The sequence below is a fragment of the Salvelinus alpinus genome, chromosome 11 (genome assembly GCF_045679555.1).
Source record: "Salvelinus alpinus chromosome 11, SLU_Salpinus.1, whole genome shotgun sequence".
Lineage (NCBI taxonomy): Eukaryota > Metazoa > Chordata > Actinopteri > Salmoniformes > Salmonidae > Salvelinus > Salvelinus alpinus.
Genome location: NC_092096.1, coordinates 16,661,428 through 16,680,922, shown reverse-complemented (window position 1 = coordinate 16,680,922; position 19,495 = coordinate 16,661,428). Strand labels below are relative to the sequence as shown.

Below are 19,495 nucleotides of genomic sequence, written 5' to 3'. Positions count from 1 at the left end.
GTAGTATGTACCAACCCTAGTAGTATGTACTAACCCTAGTAGTATGTACTAACCCTAGTAGTATGTACCAACCCTAGTAGTATGTACCAACCCTAGTAGTATGTACCAACCCTAGTAGTATGTACCAACCCTAGTAGTATGTACCAACCCTAGTAGTATGTACCAACCCTAGTAGTATGTACCAACCCTAGTAGTATGTACTAACCCTAGTAGTATGTACTAACCCTAGTAGTATGTACCAACCCTAGTAGTATGTACCAACCCTAGTAGTATGTACCAACCCTAGTAGTATGTACCAACCCTAGTAGTATGTACCAACCCTAGTAGTATGTACTAACCCTAGTAGTATGTACTAACCCTAGTAGTATGTACTAACCCTAGTAGTATGTACCAACCCTAGTAGTATGTACCAACCCTAGTAGTATGTACCAACCCTAGTAGTATGTACCAACCCTAGTAGTATGTACCAACCCTAGTAGTATGTACTAACCCTAGTAGTATGTACCAACCCTAGTAGTATGTACCACCCCTAGTAGTATGTACTAACCCTAGTAGTATGTACTAACCCTAGTAGTATGTACCAACCCTAGTAGTATGTACCAACCCTAGTAGTATGTACTAACCCTAGTAGTATGTACTAACCCTAGTAGTATGTACTAACCCTAGTAGTATGTACTAACCCTAGTAGTATGTACCAACCCTAGTAGTATGTACCAACCCTAGTAGTATGTACTAACCCTAGTAGTATGTACTAACCCTAGTAGTATGTACCAACCCTAGTAGTATGTACCAACCCTAGTAGTATGTACTAACCCTAGTAGTATGTACCAACCCTAGTAGTATGTACCAACCCTAGTAGTATGTACCAACCCTAGTAGTATGTACTAACCCTAGTAGTATGTACTAACCCTAGTAGTATGTACTAACCCTAGTAGTATGTACTAACCCTAGTAGTATGTACCAACCCTAGTAGTATGTACCAACCCTAGTAGTATGTACCAACCCTAGTAGTATGTACCAACCCTAGTAGTATGTACCAACCCTAGTAGTATGTACTAACCCTAGTAGTATGTACTAACCCTAGTAGTATGTACTAACCCTAGTAGTATGTACCAACCCTAGTAGTATGTACCAACCCTAGTAGTATGTACCAACCCTAGTAGTATGTACTAACCCTAGTAGTATGTACTAACCCTAGTAGTATGTACCAACCCTAGTAGTATGTACTAACCCTAGTAGTATGTACTAACCCTAGTAGTATGTACTAACCCTAGTAGTATGTACCAACCCTAGTAGTATGTACCAACCCTAGTAGTATGTACTAACCCTAGTAGTATGTACTAACCCTAGTAGTATGTACTAACCCTAGTAGTATGTACTAACCCTAGCCTGGATAGATGGAACCATAGTTGTTATTCCCTGATGTTGCTGCTTATTGATTAGCTAGTCCAGGGCTATTCAACTCTGACCCTACGAGGTCCGTAGCCTGCTGGTTTTCTGTTCTACCTGATCATTCATATCATCCACCTGGTGTCCCAGGTCCACATCAGTCCCTGATTAGAGGGGAATCACCCACCTGGTGTCCCAGGTCCACATCAGTCCCTGATTAGAGGGGAATCACCCACCTGGTGTCCCAGGTCCACATCAGTCCCTGATTAGAGGGGAATCACCCACCTGGTGTCCCAGGTCCACATCAGTCCCTGATTAGAGGGGAATCATCCACCTGGTGTCCCAGGTCCACATCAGTCCCTGATTAGAGGGAAATCACCCACCTGGTGTCCCAGGTCCACATCAGTCCCTGATTAGAGGGGAATCACCCACCTGGTGTCCCAGGTCCACATCAGTCCCTGATTAGAGGGAAATCACCCACCTGGTGTCCCAGGTCCACATCAGTCCCTGATTAGAGGGAAATCACCCACCTGGTGTCCCAGGTCCACATCAGTCCCTGATTAGAGGGGAATCACCCACCTGGTGTCCCAGGTCCACATCAGTCCCTGATTAGAGGGGAATCACCCACCTGGTGTCCCAGGTCCACATCAGTCCCTGATTAGAGGGAAATCACCCACCTGGTGTCCCAGGTCCACATCAGTCCCTGATTAGAGGGGAATCACCCACCTGGTGTCCCAGGTCCACATCAGTCCCTGATTAGAGGGGAATCACCCACCTGGTGTCCCAGGTCCACATCAGTCCCTGATTAGAGGGAAATCACCCACCTGGTGTCCCAGGTCCACATCAGTCCCTGATTAGAGGGGAATCACCCACCTGGTGTCCCAGGTCCACATCAGTCCCTGATTAGAGGGAAATCACCCACCTGGTGTCCCAGGTCCACATCAGTCCCTGATTAGAGGGGAATCACCCACCTGGTGTCCCAGGTCCACATCAGTCCCTGATTAGAGGGGAATCACCCACCTGGTGTCCCAGGTCCACATCAGTCCCTGATTAGAGGGAAATCACCCACCTGGTGTCCCAGGTCCACATCAGTCCCTGATTAGAGGGGAATCACCCACCTGGTGTCCCAGGTCCACATCAGTCCCTGATTAGAGGGAAATCACCCACCTGGTGTCCCAGGTCCACATCAGTCCCTGATTAGAGGGGAATCACCCACCTAGTGTCCCAGGTCCACATCAGTCCCTGATTAGAGGGGAATCACCCACCTGGTGTCCCAGGTCCACATCAGTCCCTGATTAGAGGGAAATCACCCACCTGGTGTCCCAGGTCCACATCAGTCCCTGATTAGAGGGGAATCACCCACCTGGTGTCCCAGGTCCACATCAGTCCCTGATTAGAGGGAAATCACCCACCTGGTGTCCCAGGTCCACATCAGTCCCTGATTAGAGGGGAATCACCCACCTGGTGTCCCAGGTCCACATCAGTCCCTGATTAGAGGGGAATCACCCACCTAGTGTCCCAGGTCCACATCAGTCCCTGATTAGAGGGAAATCACCCACCTGGTGTCCCAGGTCCACATCAGTCCCTGATTAGAGGGGAATCACCCACCTGGTGTCCCAGGTCCACATCAGTCCCTGATTAGAGGGGAATCACCCACCTAGTGTCCCAGGTCCACATCAGTCCCTGATTAGAGGGGAATCACCCACCTGGTGTCCCAGGTCCACATCAGTCCCTGATTAGAGGGGAATCATCCACCTGGTGTCCCAGGTCCACATCAGTCCCTGATTAGAGGGGAATCACCCACCTGGTGTCCCAGGTCCACATCAGTCCCTGATTAGAGGGGAATCACCCACCTGGTGTCCCAGGTCCACATCAGTCCCTGATTAGAGGGAACAATGGCAACATGCAGTGGAACTGGCTTGGAGGTCCAGAGTTGAGTTTGAGGGAACTAGTCTATATCCACGGATGAAGAAAGACTGTATTGAGTGGTGGGTTTTCCAATGGCTCGTGGAGGCAGACTGTATTGAGTGGTGGGTTTTCCAATGGCTCGTGGAGGCAGACTGTATTGAGTGGTGGGTTTTCCAATGGCTCGTGGAGGCAGACTGTATTGAGTGGTGGGTTTTCCAATGGCTCGTGGAGGCAGACTGTATTGAATGTTGGGTTTTCCAATGGCTCGTGGAGGCAGACTGTATTGAGTGGTGGGTTTTCCAATGGCTCGTGGAGGCAGACTGTATTGAGTGGTGGGTTTTCCAATGGCTCGTGGAGGCAGACTGTATTGAGTGATGGGTTTTCCAATGGCTCGTGGAGGCAGACTGTATTGAGTGGTGGGTTTTCCAATGGCTCGTGGAGGCAGACTGTATTGAGTGGTGGGTTTTCCAATGGCTCGTGGAGGCAGACTGTATTGAGTGATGGGTTTTCCAATGGCTCGTGGAGGCAGACTGTATTGAGTGGTGGGTTTTCCAATGGCTCGTAGAGGCAGACTGTATTGAGTGATGGGTTTTCCAATGGCTCGTGGAGGCAGACTGTATTGAGTGGTGGGTTTTCCAATGGCTCGTGGAGGCAGACTGTATTGAGTGGTGGGTTTTCCAATGGCTCGTGTAGGCAGACTGTATTGAATGTTGGGTTTTCCAATGGCTCGTGGAGGCAGACTGTATTGAATGTTGGGTTTTCCAATGGCTCGTGGAGGCAGACTGTATTGAGTGATGGGTTTTCCAATGGCTCGTGGAGGCAGACTGTATTGCATGTTGGGTTTTCCAATGGCTCGTGGAGGCAGACTGTATTGAGTGATGGGTTTTCCAATGGCTCGTGGAGGCAGACTGTATTGAGTGATGGGTTTTCCAATGGCTCGTGGAGGCAGACTGTATTGAGTGATGGGTTTTCCAATGGCTCGTGGAGGCAGACTGTATTGAATGGTGGATTTTCCAGATTGCTATTGGGCGGTGACGGAAAGAGAGACGGAGTGAGAGCCTGCGTGCTGGTGTGTGTGTGTGTGGAATGGGAGGCGTGTTGCTTCAGTTAGAAAGGGCAGTGAGGCCCTGTCAGGGACACAATTTATTATGGAAACCACAGAGAGGTGATTATTACAGAGGGAGAATGTGGATAGCTTACTAGAAGAGAGAGAGGAAGGGCGAGAGGGAGAGAAAGAGTAGGAAAGGGAGAGTGTTTGTGAGAGAGAGAGAGAGAGAAGCTCGTCTGCTGGCAGGGTCACCCAGACTGGCAGGCAGCTCGAGTAAATACAGTATGGCAGGTGAGTGACCCAAATACAACCTGGACCTGGCCAGGAGTCCGGAGAGGAGGAGGAGGGGAGGGAGGGAGGAGAGGAGAGAAGAGGAGAGGAGAGTGGCAGGTGAGGAGGCTGATTTTTGCCAGAGCTGTTCATTAGGCCATTATTTCCTCTACTGGGACAGTATCTGACAGACACCATCCACTGTCCTCTCTCTCTCTACTACAGCCTGTGTCCTCTATCCTGCATGTAGTGTCTCTCTCTGTGTGTGTGTGTGTGTGTGTGTGTGTGTGTGTGTGTGTGTGTGCGTGTGTGTGTGTGTGTGTGTGTGTGTGTGTGTGTGTGTGTGTGTGTGTGTGTGTGTGTGTGTGTGTGTGTGTGTGTGTGTGTGTGTGTGTGGTTGGTGTTGGTGTCTTGACTATTTCGTGTATACTATACTAAGATATTGTATGTGGTATTTCTATACACCTGTGAGCTATAAATGGAAACTTCCATGACTTATTCTCCGTATTGTCTACTGTACACAGAATTTCATACACACAACATTACAAAAGGAGCTGCATAGTGTATGGAGCTTATTACATTATGGCATGCTGCCATGTCACTGTGAATTATCAGTGATGTGACTCAGGGGAGCGGTGAATTCTCAGTGATGTAACTCAGGGGAGTGGTGAATTATCAGTGATGTAACACAGGGGAGTGGTGAATTATCAGTGATGTAACACAGGGGAGTGGTGAATTCTCAGTGATGTAACTCAGGGGAGTGGTGAATTCTCAGTGATGTAACACAGGGGAGTGGTGAATTCTCAGTGATGTAACTCAGGGGAGTGGTGAATTCTCAGTGATGTAACACAGGGGAGTGGTGATCTCTCTCCTCTTTTTTAGCTTAAAGTGTTTTCTCTCTTTCTCTCTTACAGATCATTGCCTCATCCCAGGACCCATGGACTAAATGGATGTTAAAACCACCTTACTAGCCAAGTTGACCAATCAGCATCGTCCAATCATCCAGGAAATACAGGATCTTTGAACATGAACAATCTGTTCCTCTCCTTCAGCTAAGACCGACTGCCAGTCAGTAACCACATAGTGTAACTCTCTGTATCAGGACACTGTAGTCCATATCTATTGGAGGATCACTGAGTCCACTGAGTCTCAGTATCTCACCTTTAACCCCTCACCCCCAGCCCTTGACCCTTAACCCCTGACTCCTGACCATGTACGGCAGCGCCCGCTCCGTTGCCAAGATGGAGGGCAACAACGGCAGCAGTCAGAGTCCCGGACGCTCCCCCTGCCTGCCCCGCTCCCCGCGCCTCGGCCACCGCCGCACCAACAGTACAGGAGGCCCCGGGGGAAAGACCCTCTCCATGGAGAACATCCAGTCTCTGAACGCCGCCTATGCCACCTCCGGACCCATGTACCTCAGTGACAACGAGGTCATCTCTCAACAGGTGATCTAGTAATAGAATATGACGTGTCTTTTAGCAGAGGTTTTTATCCAAAATGACTGTCATCTCCTTCTATTCTTTTAAATCAGGAGCCTTAAACCTTTTCTTGCCTAGGGACCCTCAGATGTGGATGAGGGACCCTCATCAGATGTTAGCAAAAAAATATTTTGTATATCATTATCATCCCCAGGTGAATGATAGTGGCAAGGACAAGTAATCAACATTTTAAAAATGTATAGATTTGGTAGATGGTTTTTCATTATTCTCACCGCCCCACATGATAATTGGAAGAGGAAGTGTAACTCTAATACAGCCTGTTAGCTAGGAAGGGGACTCCAAACACATGATAATTGGAACAGGAAGTGTAACTCTAATACAGCCTATTAGCTAGGAAGGTGACTCCAAACACATGATAATTGGAACAGGAAGTGTAACTCTAATACAGCCTGTTAGCTAGGAAGGTGACTCCAAACACATGATAATTGGAACAGGAAGTGTAACTCTAATACAGCCTGTTAGCTAGGAAGGTGACTCCAAACACATGATAATTGGAAGAGGAAGTGTAACTCTAATACAGCCTGTTAGCTAGGAAGGGGACTCCAAACACATGATAATTGGAACAGGAAGTGTAACTCTAATACAGCCTGTTAGCTAGGAAGGTGACTCCAAACACATGATAATTGGAACAGGAAGTGTAACTCTAATACAGCCTGTTAGCTAGGAAGGGGACTCCAAACACATGATAATTGGAACAGGAAGTGTAACTCTAATACAGCCTATTAGCTAGGAAGGTGACTCCAAACACATTTTCACTAAGAGCAGCTGTTTAGCTGGTTCAACAAAGGTTAGCCGTGTGTTGGCAGAAATGAATGTCCAAGTGAAGAAAGCTGACCAGAAGCCAGTGGCATTGCCACGCTGGTCGCCTGTCTGTGGCTGCTGTTTCATAGACTGTGTCAGATACTGCAGTGAGAGGAACTGGCTCCAGTGACTGTAATTTGCTCAGTATTAGGAGTTAAAAATAAAGTTTACATCTTTAGAAAGAAGATATTCTCCTCTTTTCTACTGTAGTTATGTCATTGATATTTTGTTTATTCTGTTGTTACTAGTGATATTCATAAAAACATTGAAAGAATGCTAAATATAAATCCACATTAAAATAAATTGCAGACCCTCTGCAGTACCTGTAGGGATCCGCGGTAACCCGTTGAATACAACTGTTTTAAATGACACTATGGTTAGCACCTTGCTTTTACCAAAGACACTTCCTGTATGGCTAGCATATTGTTTTACCAAAGACACTTCCTGTATGGCTAGCACATTGTTTTACCAAAGACACTTCCTGTATGGCTAGCACCTTGCTTTTACCAAATACACTTCCTGTATGGCTAGCACCTTGCTTTTACCAAATACACTTCCTGTATGGCTAGCACCTTGCTTTTACCAAAGACACTTCCTATATGGGTAACACATTGCTTTTACCAAAGACACTTCCTGTAAGGCTAGCACATTGCTTTTTCCAAAGACACTTCCTGTATGGCTAGCATATTGTTTTACCAAAGACACTTCCTGTATGACTAGCACCTTGCTTTTACCAAAGACACTTCCTGTATGACTAGCACCTTGCTTTTACCAAAGACACTTCCTGTATGGCTAGCACCTTGCTTTTACCGAAGACACTTCCTGTATGGCTAGCACCTTGCTTTACCAAAGACACTTCCTGTATGGCTAGCACCTTGCTTTTACCAAAGACACTTCCTGTATGGCTAGCACCTTGCTTTTACCAAAGACACTTCCTGTATGGCTAGCACATTGTTTTACCAAAGACACTTCCTGTATGGCTAGCACCTTGCTTTTACCAAAGACACTTCCTGTATGGCTAGCACCTTGCTTTTACCAAAGACACTTCCTGTATGGCTAGCACCTTGCTTTTACCAAAGACACTTCCTGTATGGCTAGCTCCTTGCTTTTACCAAAGACACTTCCTGTATGGCTAGCACATTGTTTTACCAAAGACACTTCCTGTATGGCTAGCACCTTGCTTTACCAAAGACACTTCCTGTATGGCTAGCACCTTGCTTTTACCGAAGACACTTCCTGTATGGCTAGCACCTTGCTTTACCAAAGACACTTCCTGTATGGCTAGCACCTTGCTTTTACCGAAGACACTTCCTGTATGGCTAGCACCTTGCTTTACCAAAGACACTTCCTGTATGGCTAGCACATTGTTTTACCAAAGACACTTCCTGTATGGCTAGCACCTTGCTTTTACCAAAGACACTTCCTGTATGGCTAGCACCTTGCTTTACCAAAGACACTTCCTGTATGGCTAGCACCTTGCTTTTACCAAAGACACTTCCTGTATGGCTAGCACATTGTTTTACCAAAGACACTTCCTGTATGGCTAGCACCTTGCTTTTACCAAAGACACTTCCTGTATGGCTAGCACCTTGCTTTTACCAAAGACACTTCCTGTATGGCTAGCACCTTGCTTTTACCAAAGACACTTCCTGTATGGCTAGCACCTTGCTTTTACCAAAGACACTTCCTGTATGGCTAGCACATTGCTTTTACCGAAGACACTTAGCTACTGTATGGATGTGAATTATTTAAATGGTTTGTATTCCTGTATGTGAATTTTGTTGTTTGTATATTTGAATATGCTGATCTTAACTAAATTAATTTTGTGGACAATAAAGTAAATCTAATCTAATCCGATCTATTCTAGACCCAGGCCTATCCCAACCCCAACCACGACCCTAGCCTGCCCAAGAGCACCATGACCCTGGGTCGCTCCGGAGCAAAGCTCCCTTACGGCGTCCGGACAACCGCCATGGGCTCCAACCCCAACATCAGCCAGGGAGGTGGAGGCTCGTCCATGCCCAGTGACAGCATCGCGTTTGGGTGTGACCACGTGTCCTCGTCCCAGTCCAGCCTCCAGCAGGCGTCCACGGTGCCTCACTCCTTACGCCAAACCAGAGACAACACCATCATGGACCTCCAGACCCAGCTGAAGGAGGTGCTGAGGGAGAACGCGCTCCTCCGGGAGGAGGTGGATATGAAGGAGAGCAAGCTGAGCTCATCCATGAACTCCATCAAGACCTTCTGGAGCCCCGAGCTGAAGAAGGAGAGAGCCCTGAGGAAGGACGAGGTGTCCAAGATCTCCGTCTGGAAGGAGCAGTACAGAGTGGTGCAGGACGAGACTCAGGTACGATCCTGGAGTCACTGGCAGTACATGTAGTTAGACTGGAAGGAGTGTGAAGTCATTCAGGTGGGAAGGAGTGTGAAGTCCTTCAGGTGGGAAGGAGTGTGAAGTCATTCAGGTGGGAAGGAGTGTGAAGTCATTCAGGTGGGAAGGAGTGTGAAGTCATTCAGATGGGAAGGAGTGTGAAGTCATTCAGGTGGGAAGGAGTGTGAAGTCATTCAGGTGGGAAGGAGTGTGAAGTCATTCAGGTGGGAAGGAGTGTGAAGTCATTCAGGTGGGAAGGAGTGTGAAGTCCTTCAGGTGGGAAGGAGTGTGAAGTCCTTCAGGTGGGAAGGAGTGTGAAGTCATTCAGGTGGGAAGGAGTGTGAAGTCATTCAGGTGGGAAGGAGTGTGAAGTCATTCAGGTGGGAAGGAGAGACTTGCTTGGAAGTTGGAAGGTTGGTCGTAAGGGGACCTAAGGGTTCTAACCATTGGGTCAGTTGTTGGTGCTTCTGCATGGTGTTGTGACCCTGGTCAAAGGTGAAGAGGTCAGACTGAGTTGTATAAGCTGTTAGTGCTGTTGTTGTCTCTTCCATATTTAGCTCACAGTCAGCCAGAGATCTGCCTTCCGCCTGTTTCCCCTCCGGCTGTGTGAGCGTGTGACGTCGGTCAGTGAGCAGCTGGTTCGCCTGTCTGCTGAGTTGGATAAATCCGGGGTCTGTCTGGGCAGATTTGATCCCACAAGGCTTGATCACAACCTCTTATTGGGAAGACAATTTTGAGATGGTATCCTAATTCTGTAGTGAAGGATGGAACCAGTTTTATCTAATTCTGTAGTGAAGGATGGACACAGTTTTATCTAATTCTGTAGTGAAGGATGGAACCAGTTTTATCTAATTCTGTAGTGAAGGATGGAACCAGTTTTATCTAATTCTGTAGTGAAGGATGGAACCAGTTTTATCTAATTCTGTAGTGAAGGATGGAGACAGTTTTATCTAATTCTGTAGTGAAGGATGGAGCCAGTTTGATCTAATTCTGTAGTGAAGGATGGAACCAGTTTGATCTAATTCTGTAGTGAAGGATGGAGCCAGTTTGATCTAATTCTGTAGTGAAGGATGGAACCAGTTTGATCTAATTCTGTAGTGAAGGATGGAGACAGTTTGATCTAACCTGTCATCTAGCTCAGAAACCAGGTGTGATTTCCAGTCCTACCTGTCCTATATCCCATCTAACCTGTCATCTAGCTCAGAAACCAGGTGTGACTTCCAGTCCTACCTGTCCTATATCCCATCTAACCTGTCATCTAGCTCAGAAATCAGGTGTGATTTCCAGTCCTACTTGTCCTATATCCCATCTAACCTGTCATCTAGCTCAGAAACCAGGTGTGACTTCCAGTCCTACCTGTCCTATATCCCATCTAACCTGTCATCTAGCTCAGAAACCAGGTGTGACTTCCAGTCCTACCTGTCCTATATCCCATCTAACCTGTCATCTAGCTCAGAAACCAGGTGTGACTTCCAGTCCTACCTATCCTGTATCCCATCTAACCTGTCATCTAGCTCAGAAACCAGGTGTGACTTCCAGTCCTACCTATCCTGTATCCCGTCTAACCTGTTCTAAAACCGAAAGGTTGATGTGGCCATTTGATCTGATGACAGGTTAGACGGGATACAGGACAATGTAGGACTGGAAGTCACACATTTTTATTTATTTATTTCACCTTTATTTAACCAGGTAGACCAGTCGAGAACAAGTTCTCATTTACAACTGCGACCTGGCCAAGATAAAGCAAAGCAATGTGACACAAACAACAACACAGAGTTACACATGGAATAAACAAGCGTACAGTCAATAATACAGTAGAAAGAAAAAAAATTGAAAAAAGTCTATATACAATGTGTGAATGAGGTAGGATTAGGGAGGTAAGGCAATAAATAGACCATAGTGGCGGAATAATTACAATATAGCAATTAAACACTGATGTGCAGATGTGCAGAAGATGAATGTGCAAGTAGAGATACTGGGGTGCAAAAGAGCAAAATAAATAAACACCTGGTTTCTTCCCTGATGCCAAAAAGCAGAACTTCTTAGTTCTGCCTTTAGTTGTAGATGTATCTGACTAGTTTTCTCCTGTTGTTGTAATGGCTGCTGGGGGACCATGATGAACCTGGTAATTGTGTTTATTTACAGGCCACCTGTAAAAATAGAGGGGGAAAGGGGATAGATACCTGGTCAGTTGTACAACTGAATGCATTCGACTGAAATGAGTCTTCCTCATTTAACCCTCTGAATCAGAGAGGTGCTGGGGGGGGGGGCTGCCTTGATGAACATCCATGTCATCGGTGTCTGGGGAACAGTGGGTTAACTGCCTTGCTCAGGGACAGAATGACAGATTTTTACCTTGTCCGCTCGCGGATTCGATCCAGCAACCTTTGGGTTACTGGCCCAACACTCTAACCACTAGGCTACCTGCCGCTCAGAGGAGTGGGAGAGAGAGTACTGGAGAGGGGAGAGAGAAATCCAACAGGAAGCTGTAAAGTTTCATTACATACATGCTGAGATATTGGTGGTGGTGATGATGATGATGATGATGATGATGATGATGCCAAATAGTGGACTGAGGCTGTCTTTCACAACTACACACAGATGCACACACACACACACACACACACACACACACACACACACACACACACACACACACACACACACACACACACACACACACACACACACACACACACACACACACACACAGGCACAAACACGTAAAGAAATTGCAGCAGAAATCACAGCACGTCCTGGAAGAGCACATGTTTTTAGAGCAGAAATAGCTGTAGTGTATTCAGATGGCATGTCAGCCAGATGGACGTAGTGTATTCAGATGGCCTGTCAGCCAGATGGACGTAATGTATTCAGATGGCCTGTCAGCCAGATGGACGTAGTGTATTCAGATGGCCTGTCAGCCAGATGGACGTAGTGTATTCAGATGGCCTGTCAGCCAGATGGACGTAGTGTATTCAGATGGCCTGTCAGCCAGATGGACGTAGTGTATTCAGATGGCCTGTCAGCCAGATGGACGTAGTGTATTCAGATGGCCTGTCAGCCAGATGGACGTAGTGTATTCAGATGGCCTGTCAGCCAGATGGACGTAGTGTATTCAGATGGCCTGTCAGGCAGATGGACGTAATGTATTCAGATGGCCTGTCAGCCAGATGGACGTAGTGTATTCAGATGGCCTGTCAGCCAGATGGACGTAGTGTATTCAGATGGCCTGTCAGCCAGATGGACGTAGTGTATTCAGATGGCCTGTCAGCCAGATGGACGTAGTGTATTCAGATGGCCTGTCAGCCAGATGGACGTAGTGTATTCAGATGGCCTGTCAGCCAGATGGACGTAATGTATTCAGATGGCCTGTCAGCCAGATGGACGTAGTGTATTCAGATGGCCTGTCAGCCAGATGGACGTAGTGTATTCAGATGGCCTGTCAGCCAGATGGACGTAGTGTATTCAGATGGCATGTCAGCCAGATGGACGTAGTGTATTCAGATGGCCTGTCAGCCAGATGGACGTAGTGTATTCAGATGGCCTGTCAGCCAGATGGACGTAGTGTATTCAGATGGCCTGTCAGCCAGATGGACATAGTGTATTCAGATGGCCTGTCAGCCAGATGGATGGAATGTATTCAGATGGCCTGTCAGCCAGATGGACATAGTGTATTCAGATGGCCTGTCAGCCAGATGGATGTAATGTATTCAGATGGCCTGTCAGCCAGATGGACGTAATGTATTCAGATGGCCTGTTAGGCAGATGGACGTAGTGTATTCAGATGGCCTGTTAGCCAGATGGACGTAATGTATTCAGATGGCCTGTCAGCCAGATGGACGTAGTGTATTCAGATGGCCTGTCAGCCAGATGGACGTAGTGTATTCAGATGGCCTGTCAGCCAGATGGACGTAGTGTATTCAGATGGCCTGTCAGCCAGATGGATGGAATGTATTCAGATGGCCTGTCAGCCAGATGGACATAGTGTATTCAGATGGCCTGTCAGCCAGATGGATGTAATGTATTCAGATGGCCTGTCAGCCAGATGGACGTAATGTATTCAGATGGCCTGTTAGGCAGATGGACGTAGTGTATTCAGATGGCCTGTTAGCCAGATGGACGTAATGTATTCAGATGGCCTGTCAGCCAGATGGACGTAGTGTATTCAGATGGCCTGTCAGCCAGATGGACGTAATGTATTCAGATGGCCTGTCAGCCAGATGGACGTAGTGTATTCAGATGGCCTGTCAGCCAGATGGACGTAGTGTATTCAGATGGCCTGTCAGCCAGATGGACGTAATTTATTCAGATGGCCTGTCAGCCAGATGGATGTAATGTATTCAGATGTCCTGTCAGCCAGATGGACGTAATGTATTCAGATGGCCTGTCAGCCAGATGGACGTAGTGTATTCAGATGTCCTGTCAGCCAGATGGACGTAATGTATTCAGATGGCCTGTCAGCCAGATGGACGTAGTGTATTCAGATGGCCTGTCAGCCAGATGGACGTAATTTATTCAGATGGCCTGTCAGCCAGATGGACGTAATTTATTCAAATGGCCTGTCAGCCAGATGGACGTAATGTATTCAGATGGCCTGTCAGCCAGATGGATGGAATGTATTCAGATGGCATGTCAGCCAGATGGACGTAGTGTATTCAGATGGCATGTCAGCCAGATGGATGTAGTGTATTCAGATGGCCTGTCAGCCAGATGGACGTAATGTATTCAGATGGCCTGTTAGCCAGATGGACGTAATGTATTCAGATGGCCTGTCAGCCAGATGGACGTAATGTATTCAGATGCCCTGTCAGCCAGATGGATGTAATGTATTCAGATGGCCTGTCAGCCAGATGGACGTAATGTATTCAGATGGCCTGTCAGCCAGATGGACGTAGTGTATTCAGATGGCCTGTTAGGCAGATGGACGTAGTGTATTCAGATGGCCTGTTAGCCAGATGGACACTGTAATGTCCCAGGATCCTCTCAGTGGGCTGTTACAGTCACCCCGCTGTGTCCTAAAAACATCTCAGGAACAGAGTGTGGGCTTCTGGAAGTGTGTGTGTGTGTGTGTGTGTGTGTGTGTGTGTGTGTGTGTGTGTGTGTGTGTGTGTGTGTGTGTGTGTGTGTGTGTGTGTGTGTGTGTGTGTGTGTGTGTGTGTGTGTGTGTGTGTGTGTGTGTGTGTGTGTGTGTGTGTGTGTGTGTGTGTGTGTGTGTGTGACACCAACCATCCTCTCTTATCCCAGGAGATGACTCAAGCTCCAGGAACACTTTGAGCAGACAGAGAGAGAAAGAGAGAGAGACAGAAAGATAGAGAGAGGGGGACAAAGAGACAGAAAGAAAGAGAGAGGGGGACAAAGAGACAGAAAGATAGAGAGAGGGGGACAAAGAGACAGAAAGATAGAGAGAGGGGGACAAAGAGACAGAAAGATAGAGAGAGGGGGACAAAGAGACAGAAAGATAGAGAGAGGGGGACAAAGAGACAGAAAGATAGAGAGAGGGGGACAAAGAGACAGAAAGATAGAGAGAGGGGGACAAAGAGAGAGAGGGGGACAAAGAGACAGAAAGATAGAGAGAGGGGGACAAAGAGACAGAAAGATAGAGAGAGGGGGACAAAGAGACAGAAAGATAGAGAGAGGGGGACAAAGAGACAGAAAGATAGAGAGAGGGGGACAAAGAGACAGAAAGAAAGAGAGAGGGGGACAAAGAGACAGAAAGATAGAGAGAGGGGGACAAAGAGACAGAAAGATAGAGAGAGGGGGACAAAGAGACAGAAAGATAGAGCGAGGGGGACAAAGAGACAGAAAGATAGAGAGAGGGGGACAAAGAGACAGAAAGATAGAGAGAGGGGGACAAAGAGACAGGGGAAGACAGAGAGAGGGGGACAAAGAGACAGAAAGATAGAGAGAGGGGGACAAAGAGACAGAAAGATAGAGAGAGGGGGAGAAAGAGACAGAAAGATAGAGAGAGGGGGACAAAGAGACAGAAAGATAGAGAGAGGGGGACAAAGAGACAGAAAGATAGAGAGAGGGGGACAAAGAGACAGAAAGATAGAGGGAGGGGGACAAAGAGACAGAAAGATAGAGAGAGGGGGACAAAGAGACAGGGGAAGACAGAGAGAGGGGGACAAAGAGACAGAAAGATAGAGAGAGGGGGACAAAGAGACAGAAAGATAGAGAGAGGGGGACAAAGAGACAGAAAGATAGAGAGAGGGGGACAAAGAGACAGAAAGATAGAGAGAGGGGGACAAAGAGACAGAAAGATAGAGAGAGGGGGACAAAGAGACAGAAAGATAGAGGGAGGGGGACAAAGAGACAGAAAGATAGAGAGAGGGGGACAAAGAGACAGAAAGATAGAGAGAGGGGGACAAAGAGACAGAAAGATAGAGAGAGGGGGACAAAGAGACAGAAAGATAGAGAGAGGGGGAGAAAGAGACAGAAAGATAGAGAGAGGGGGACAAAGAGACAGAAAGATAGAGAGAGGGGGACAAAGAGACAGAAAGATAGAGAGAGGGGGACAAAGAGACAGAAAGATAGAGAGAGGGGGACAAAGAGACAGAAAGATAGAGAGAGGGGGACAAAGAGACAGAAAGATAGAGAGAGGGGGACAAAGAGACAGAAAGATAGAGAGAGGGGGACAAAGAGACAGAAAGATAGAGAGAGGGGGACAAAGAGACAGAAAGATAGAGAGAGGGGGACAAAGAGACAGAAAGATAGAGAGAGGGGGACAAAGAGACAGAAAGATAGAGAGAGGGGGACAAAGAGACAGAAAGATAGAGAGAGGGGGACAAAGAGACAGAAAGATAGAGAGAGGGGGACAAAGAGACAGAAAGATAGAGAGAGGGGGACAAAGAGACAGAAAGATAGAGAGAGGGGGACAAAGAGACAGAAAGATAGAGAGAGGGGGACAAAGAGACAGAAAGATAGAGAGAGGGGGACAAAGAGACAGAAAGATAGAGAGAGGGGGACAAAGAGACAGAAAGATAGAGAGAGGGGGACAAAGAGACAGAGATAGAGGCAGGGAGACAAAGAGAGTTAGGAAGACAGAGAGAGGGGGACAAAGAGAGAGAGGAAGACAGAGAGAGGAGTCAAAGAGAGAGAGAAATAGATAAATCTGTCTCCATCCTTTCACTACCCCACCGCTTTTCACAGACGTTCCCTCACATCTCTTTATACCCTCCTCTTCTCAGATGGAGCGATAGAACATGTCATGTGTTAATGTTAATGATGGAGGGGAGATAGAGCATGTTATTATTGGAGAGAGGGGGTGAGAGAGAGAGAGAGAGAGAGAGAGAGAGAGAGAGAGAGAGAGAGAGAGAGAGAGAGAGAGGAGGGGGGTGAGAGGTGTGAGAGAGAGAGCGAGAGTGAGGGGGAGAGAGAGAGCAAGAGAGTGAGGGGGAGAGAGAGAGGTGGAGAGGGGGGAAGAGAGAGAGCGGGGGCGGGAGAGAGAGAGAGGGACATGCGAGAGAGAGAGGTGGAGAGGGGGGAGGGAGAGAGCGGGAGAGAGAGGGACATGCGAGAGAGAAAGGTGGAGAGGGGGGAGAGAGAGCGAGAGGGGGGGAGAAAGTGCCAGACAGTGTTATAGATTTGCTACCCAGTGCCAGAGAATCCCAGTGCGAGAGAATCCCAGTGCCAGAGAATCCCAGTGCCAGAGAATCCCAGTGCCATAGAATCCCAGTGCATACCAAGACTCTCACTCCAGACTCAGTCGAGTGCCCTTTAACAAGGCGCAGTGTGTGTGTGTGCAGTGTGTGTGTGTGTGTGTGTGTGTGTAGCCAGGTGTGTGTGTATCTCTGTCTGTGTGTGTGTTGTGTGACAGAGTGTGTGTCTGACAGTGTATATTTCGTAGTCGTGTGTGATCCTGGTGACAGTGTAAGGTGTCAGTGGTTTCTGTGTTAGAAGAGCTATAGGACTGCAGTGGCTCACACCCAGACAGCCGACACTATTAATCTCAGGTTATGTCCCAAATGACACCATATTCCCTATATTGTGCACTTCTTCTGACCTGAGCACTATGGGCCCTAGTGTACTTTATAGGGAATAGGGTGCCATTTGGGATGTAATTTTTACTTTAATTAATGCCCTGAAGAGATCTGGCCATAAACACAGAGGAAGAGAGAGGGCATGAAAAGAGAGAGGAGGAGGAGGAGATAGAGAGAGAGAGAGAAGGAGGGGGAGAGGAGAGTCTCTGTAGGAAAGAGGTTCCTGTCTGATAAAAGAAACCAGTAAATCTTGTGTGTAGAGAGAGAGGGATGAGGGAGGAGAGATAGTGATGGGAGAGATAGGGGTGGAGGAAGGAGGACCTAGACCCTACTCCTATTGGCTACACTATACCTAGACCCTCCTCCTGTTGGTTACACTATACCTAGACCCTCCTCCTGTTGGCTACACTATACCTAGACCCTCCTCCTATTGGCTACACTATACCTAGACCCTCCTCCTGTTGGCTACACTATACCTAAACCCTCCTCCTATTGGCTACACTATACCTAGACCCTCCTCCTGTTGGCTACACTATACCTAGACCCTCCTCCTGTTGGCTACACTATACCTAGACCCTCCTCATGTTGGCTACACTATACCTAGACCCTCTTCCTCCTGTTGGCTACACTATACCTAGACCCTCCTCCTATTGGCTACACTATACCTAGACCCTCTTCCTCCTGTTGGCTACACTATACCTAGACCCTCCTCCTATTGGCTACACTATACCTAGACCCTCCTCCTGTTGGCTACACTATACCTAGACCCTCCTCCTGTTGGCTACACTATACCTAGACCCTCCTCCTGTTGGCTACACTATACCTAGACCCTCCTCCTGGCTACACTATACCTAGACCCTCCTCCTGTTGGCTACACTATACCTAGACCCTCCTCCTGTTGGCTACACTATACCTAGACCCTCCTCCTGGCTACACTATACCTAGACCCTCCTCCTGTTGGCTACACTATACCTAGACCCTCCTCCTGGCTACACTATACCTAGACCCTCCTCCTCCTGGCTACACTATACCTATACCCTCCTCCTGTTGGCTACACTATACCTAGACCCTCCTCCTGTTGACTACACTATACCTAGACCCTCCTCCTGTTGGCTACACTATACCTAGACCCTCCTCCTGGCTACACTATACCTAGGCCCTCCTCCTGTTGGCTACACTATACCTAGACCCTCCTCCTGTTGGCTACACTATACCTAGACCCTCCTCCTGTTGGCTACACTATACCTAGACCCTCCTCCTGGTTACACTATACCTAGACCCTCCTCCTGTTGGCTACACTATACCTAGACCCTCCTCCTGGTTACTCTATACCTAGACCCTCCTCCTGGCTACACTATACCTAGACCCTCCTCCTGTTGGCTACACTATACCTAGACCCTCCTCCTGTTGGCTACACTATACCTAGACCCTCCTCCTGGTTACTCTATACCTAGACCCTCCTCCTGGCTACACTATACCTAGACCCTCCTCCTGGCTACACTATACCTAGACCCTCCTCCTGTTGGCTACACTATACCTAGACCCTCCTCTTGTTGGCTACACTATACCTAGACCCTCCTCCTGTTGGCTACACTATACCTAGACCCTCCTCCTGTTGGCTACACTATACCTAGACCCTCCTCCTGTTGGCTACACTATACCTAGACCCTCCTCCTCCTGGCTACACTATACCTAGACCCTCCTCCTGACTACACTATACCTAGACCCTCCTCCTGTTGGCTACACTATACCTAGACCCTCCTCCTGGCTACACTATACCTAGACCCTCCTCCTGTTGGCTACACTATACCTAGACCCTCCTCCTCCTGGCTACACTATACCTAGACCCTCCTCCTGGCTACACTATACCTAGACCCTCCTCCTGGCTACACTATACCTAGACCCTCCTCCTGTTGGCTACACTATACCTAGACCCTCCTCCTCCTGGCTACACTATACCTAGACCCTCCTCCTGGCTACACTATACCTAGACCCTCCTCCTGTTGACTACACTATACCTAGACCCTCCTCCTGGCTACACTATACCTAGACCCTCCTCCTGTTGGCTACACTATACCTAGACCCTCCTCCTGTTGGCTACACTATACCTAGACCCTCCTCCTGGCTACACTATACCTAGACCCTCCTCCTGTTGGCTACACTATACCTAGACCCTCCTCCTGGCTACACTATACCTAGACCCTCCTCCTGTTGGCTACACTATACCTAGACC

The 19,495-nt window shown here is 47.9% G+C and overlaps 1 protein-coding gene across 5 annotated transcripts in view; it reads left to right on the top strand.

The window, feature by feature from the left end:
* The window catches only part of LOC139533638 (ELKS/Rab6-interacting/CAST family member 1-like), a 619,530-nt gene that overhangs the window by 29,183 nt on the left and 570,852 nt on the right, over positions 1-19,495 (top strand). For all 5 annotated transcript variants that reach the window (XM_071331836.1, XM_071331835.1, XM_071331834.1 and 2 more), the window contains exons 2-3: positions 5,530-6,060; positions 8,783-9,262. In XM_071331836.1, the coding sequence (XP_071187937.1) occupies positions 5,827-6,060; positions 8,783-9,262 (714 nt within the window). In that variant the 5' untranslated portion in view covers positions 5,530-5,826. The remainder of the gene's footprint in view (positions 1-5,529; positions 6,061-8,782; positions 9,263-19,495) is intronic.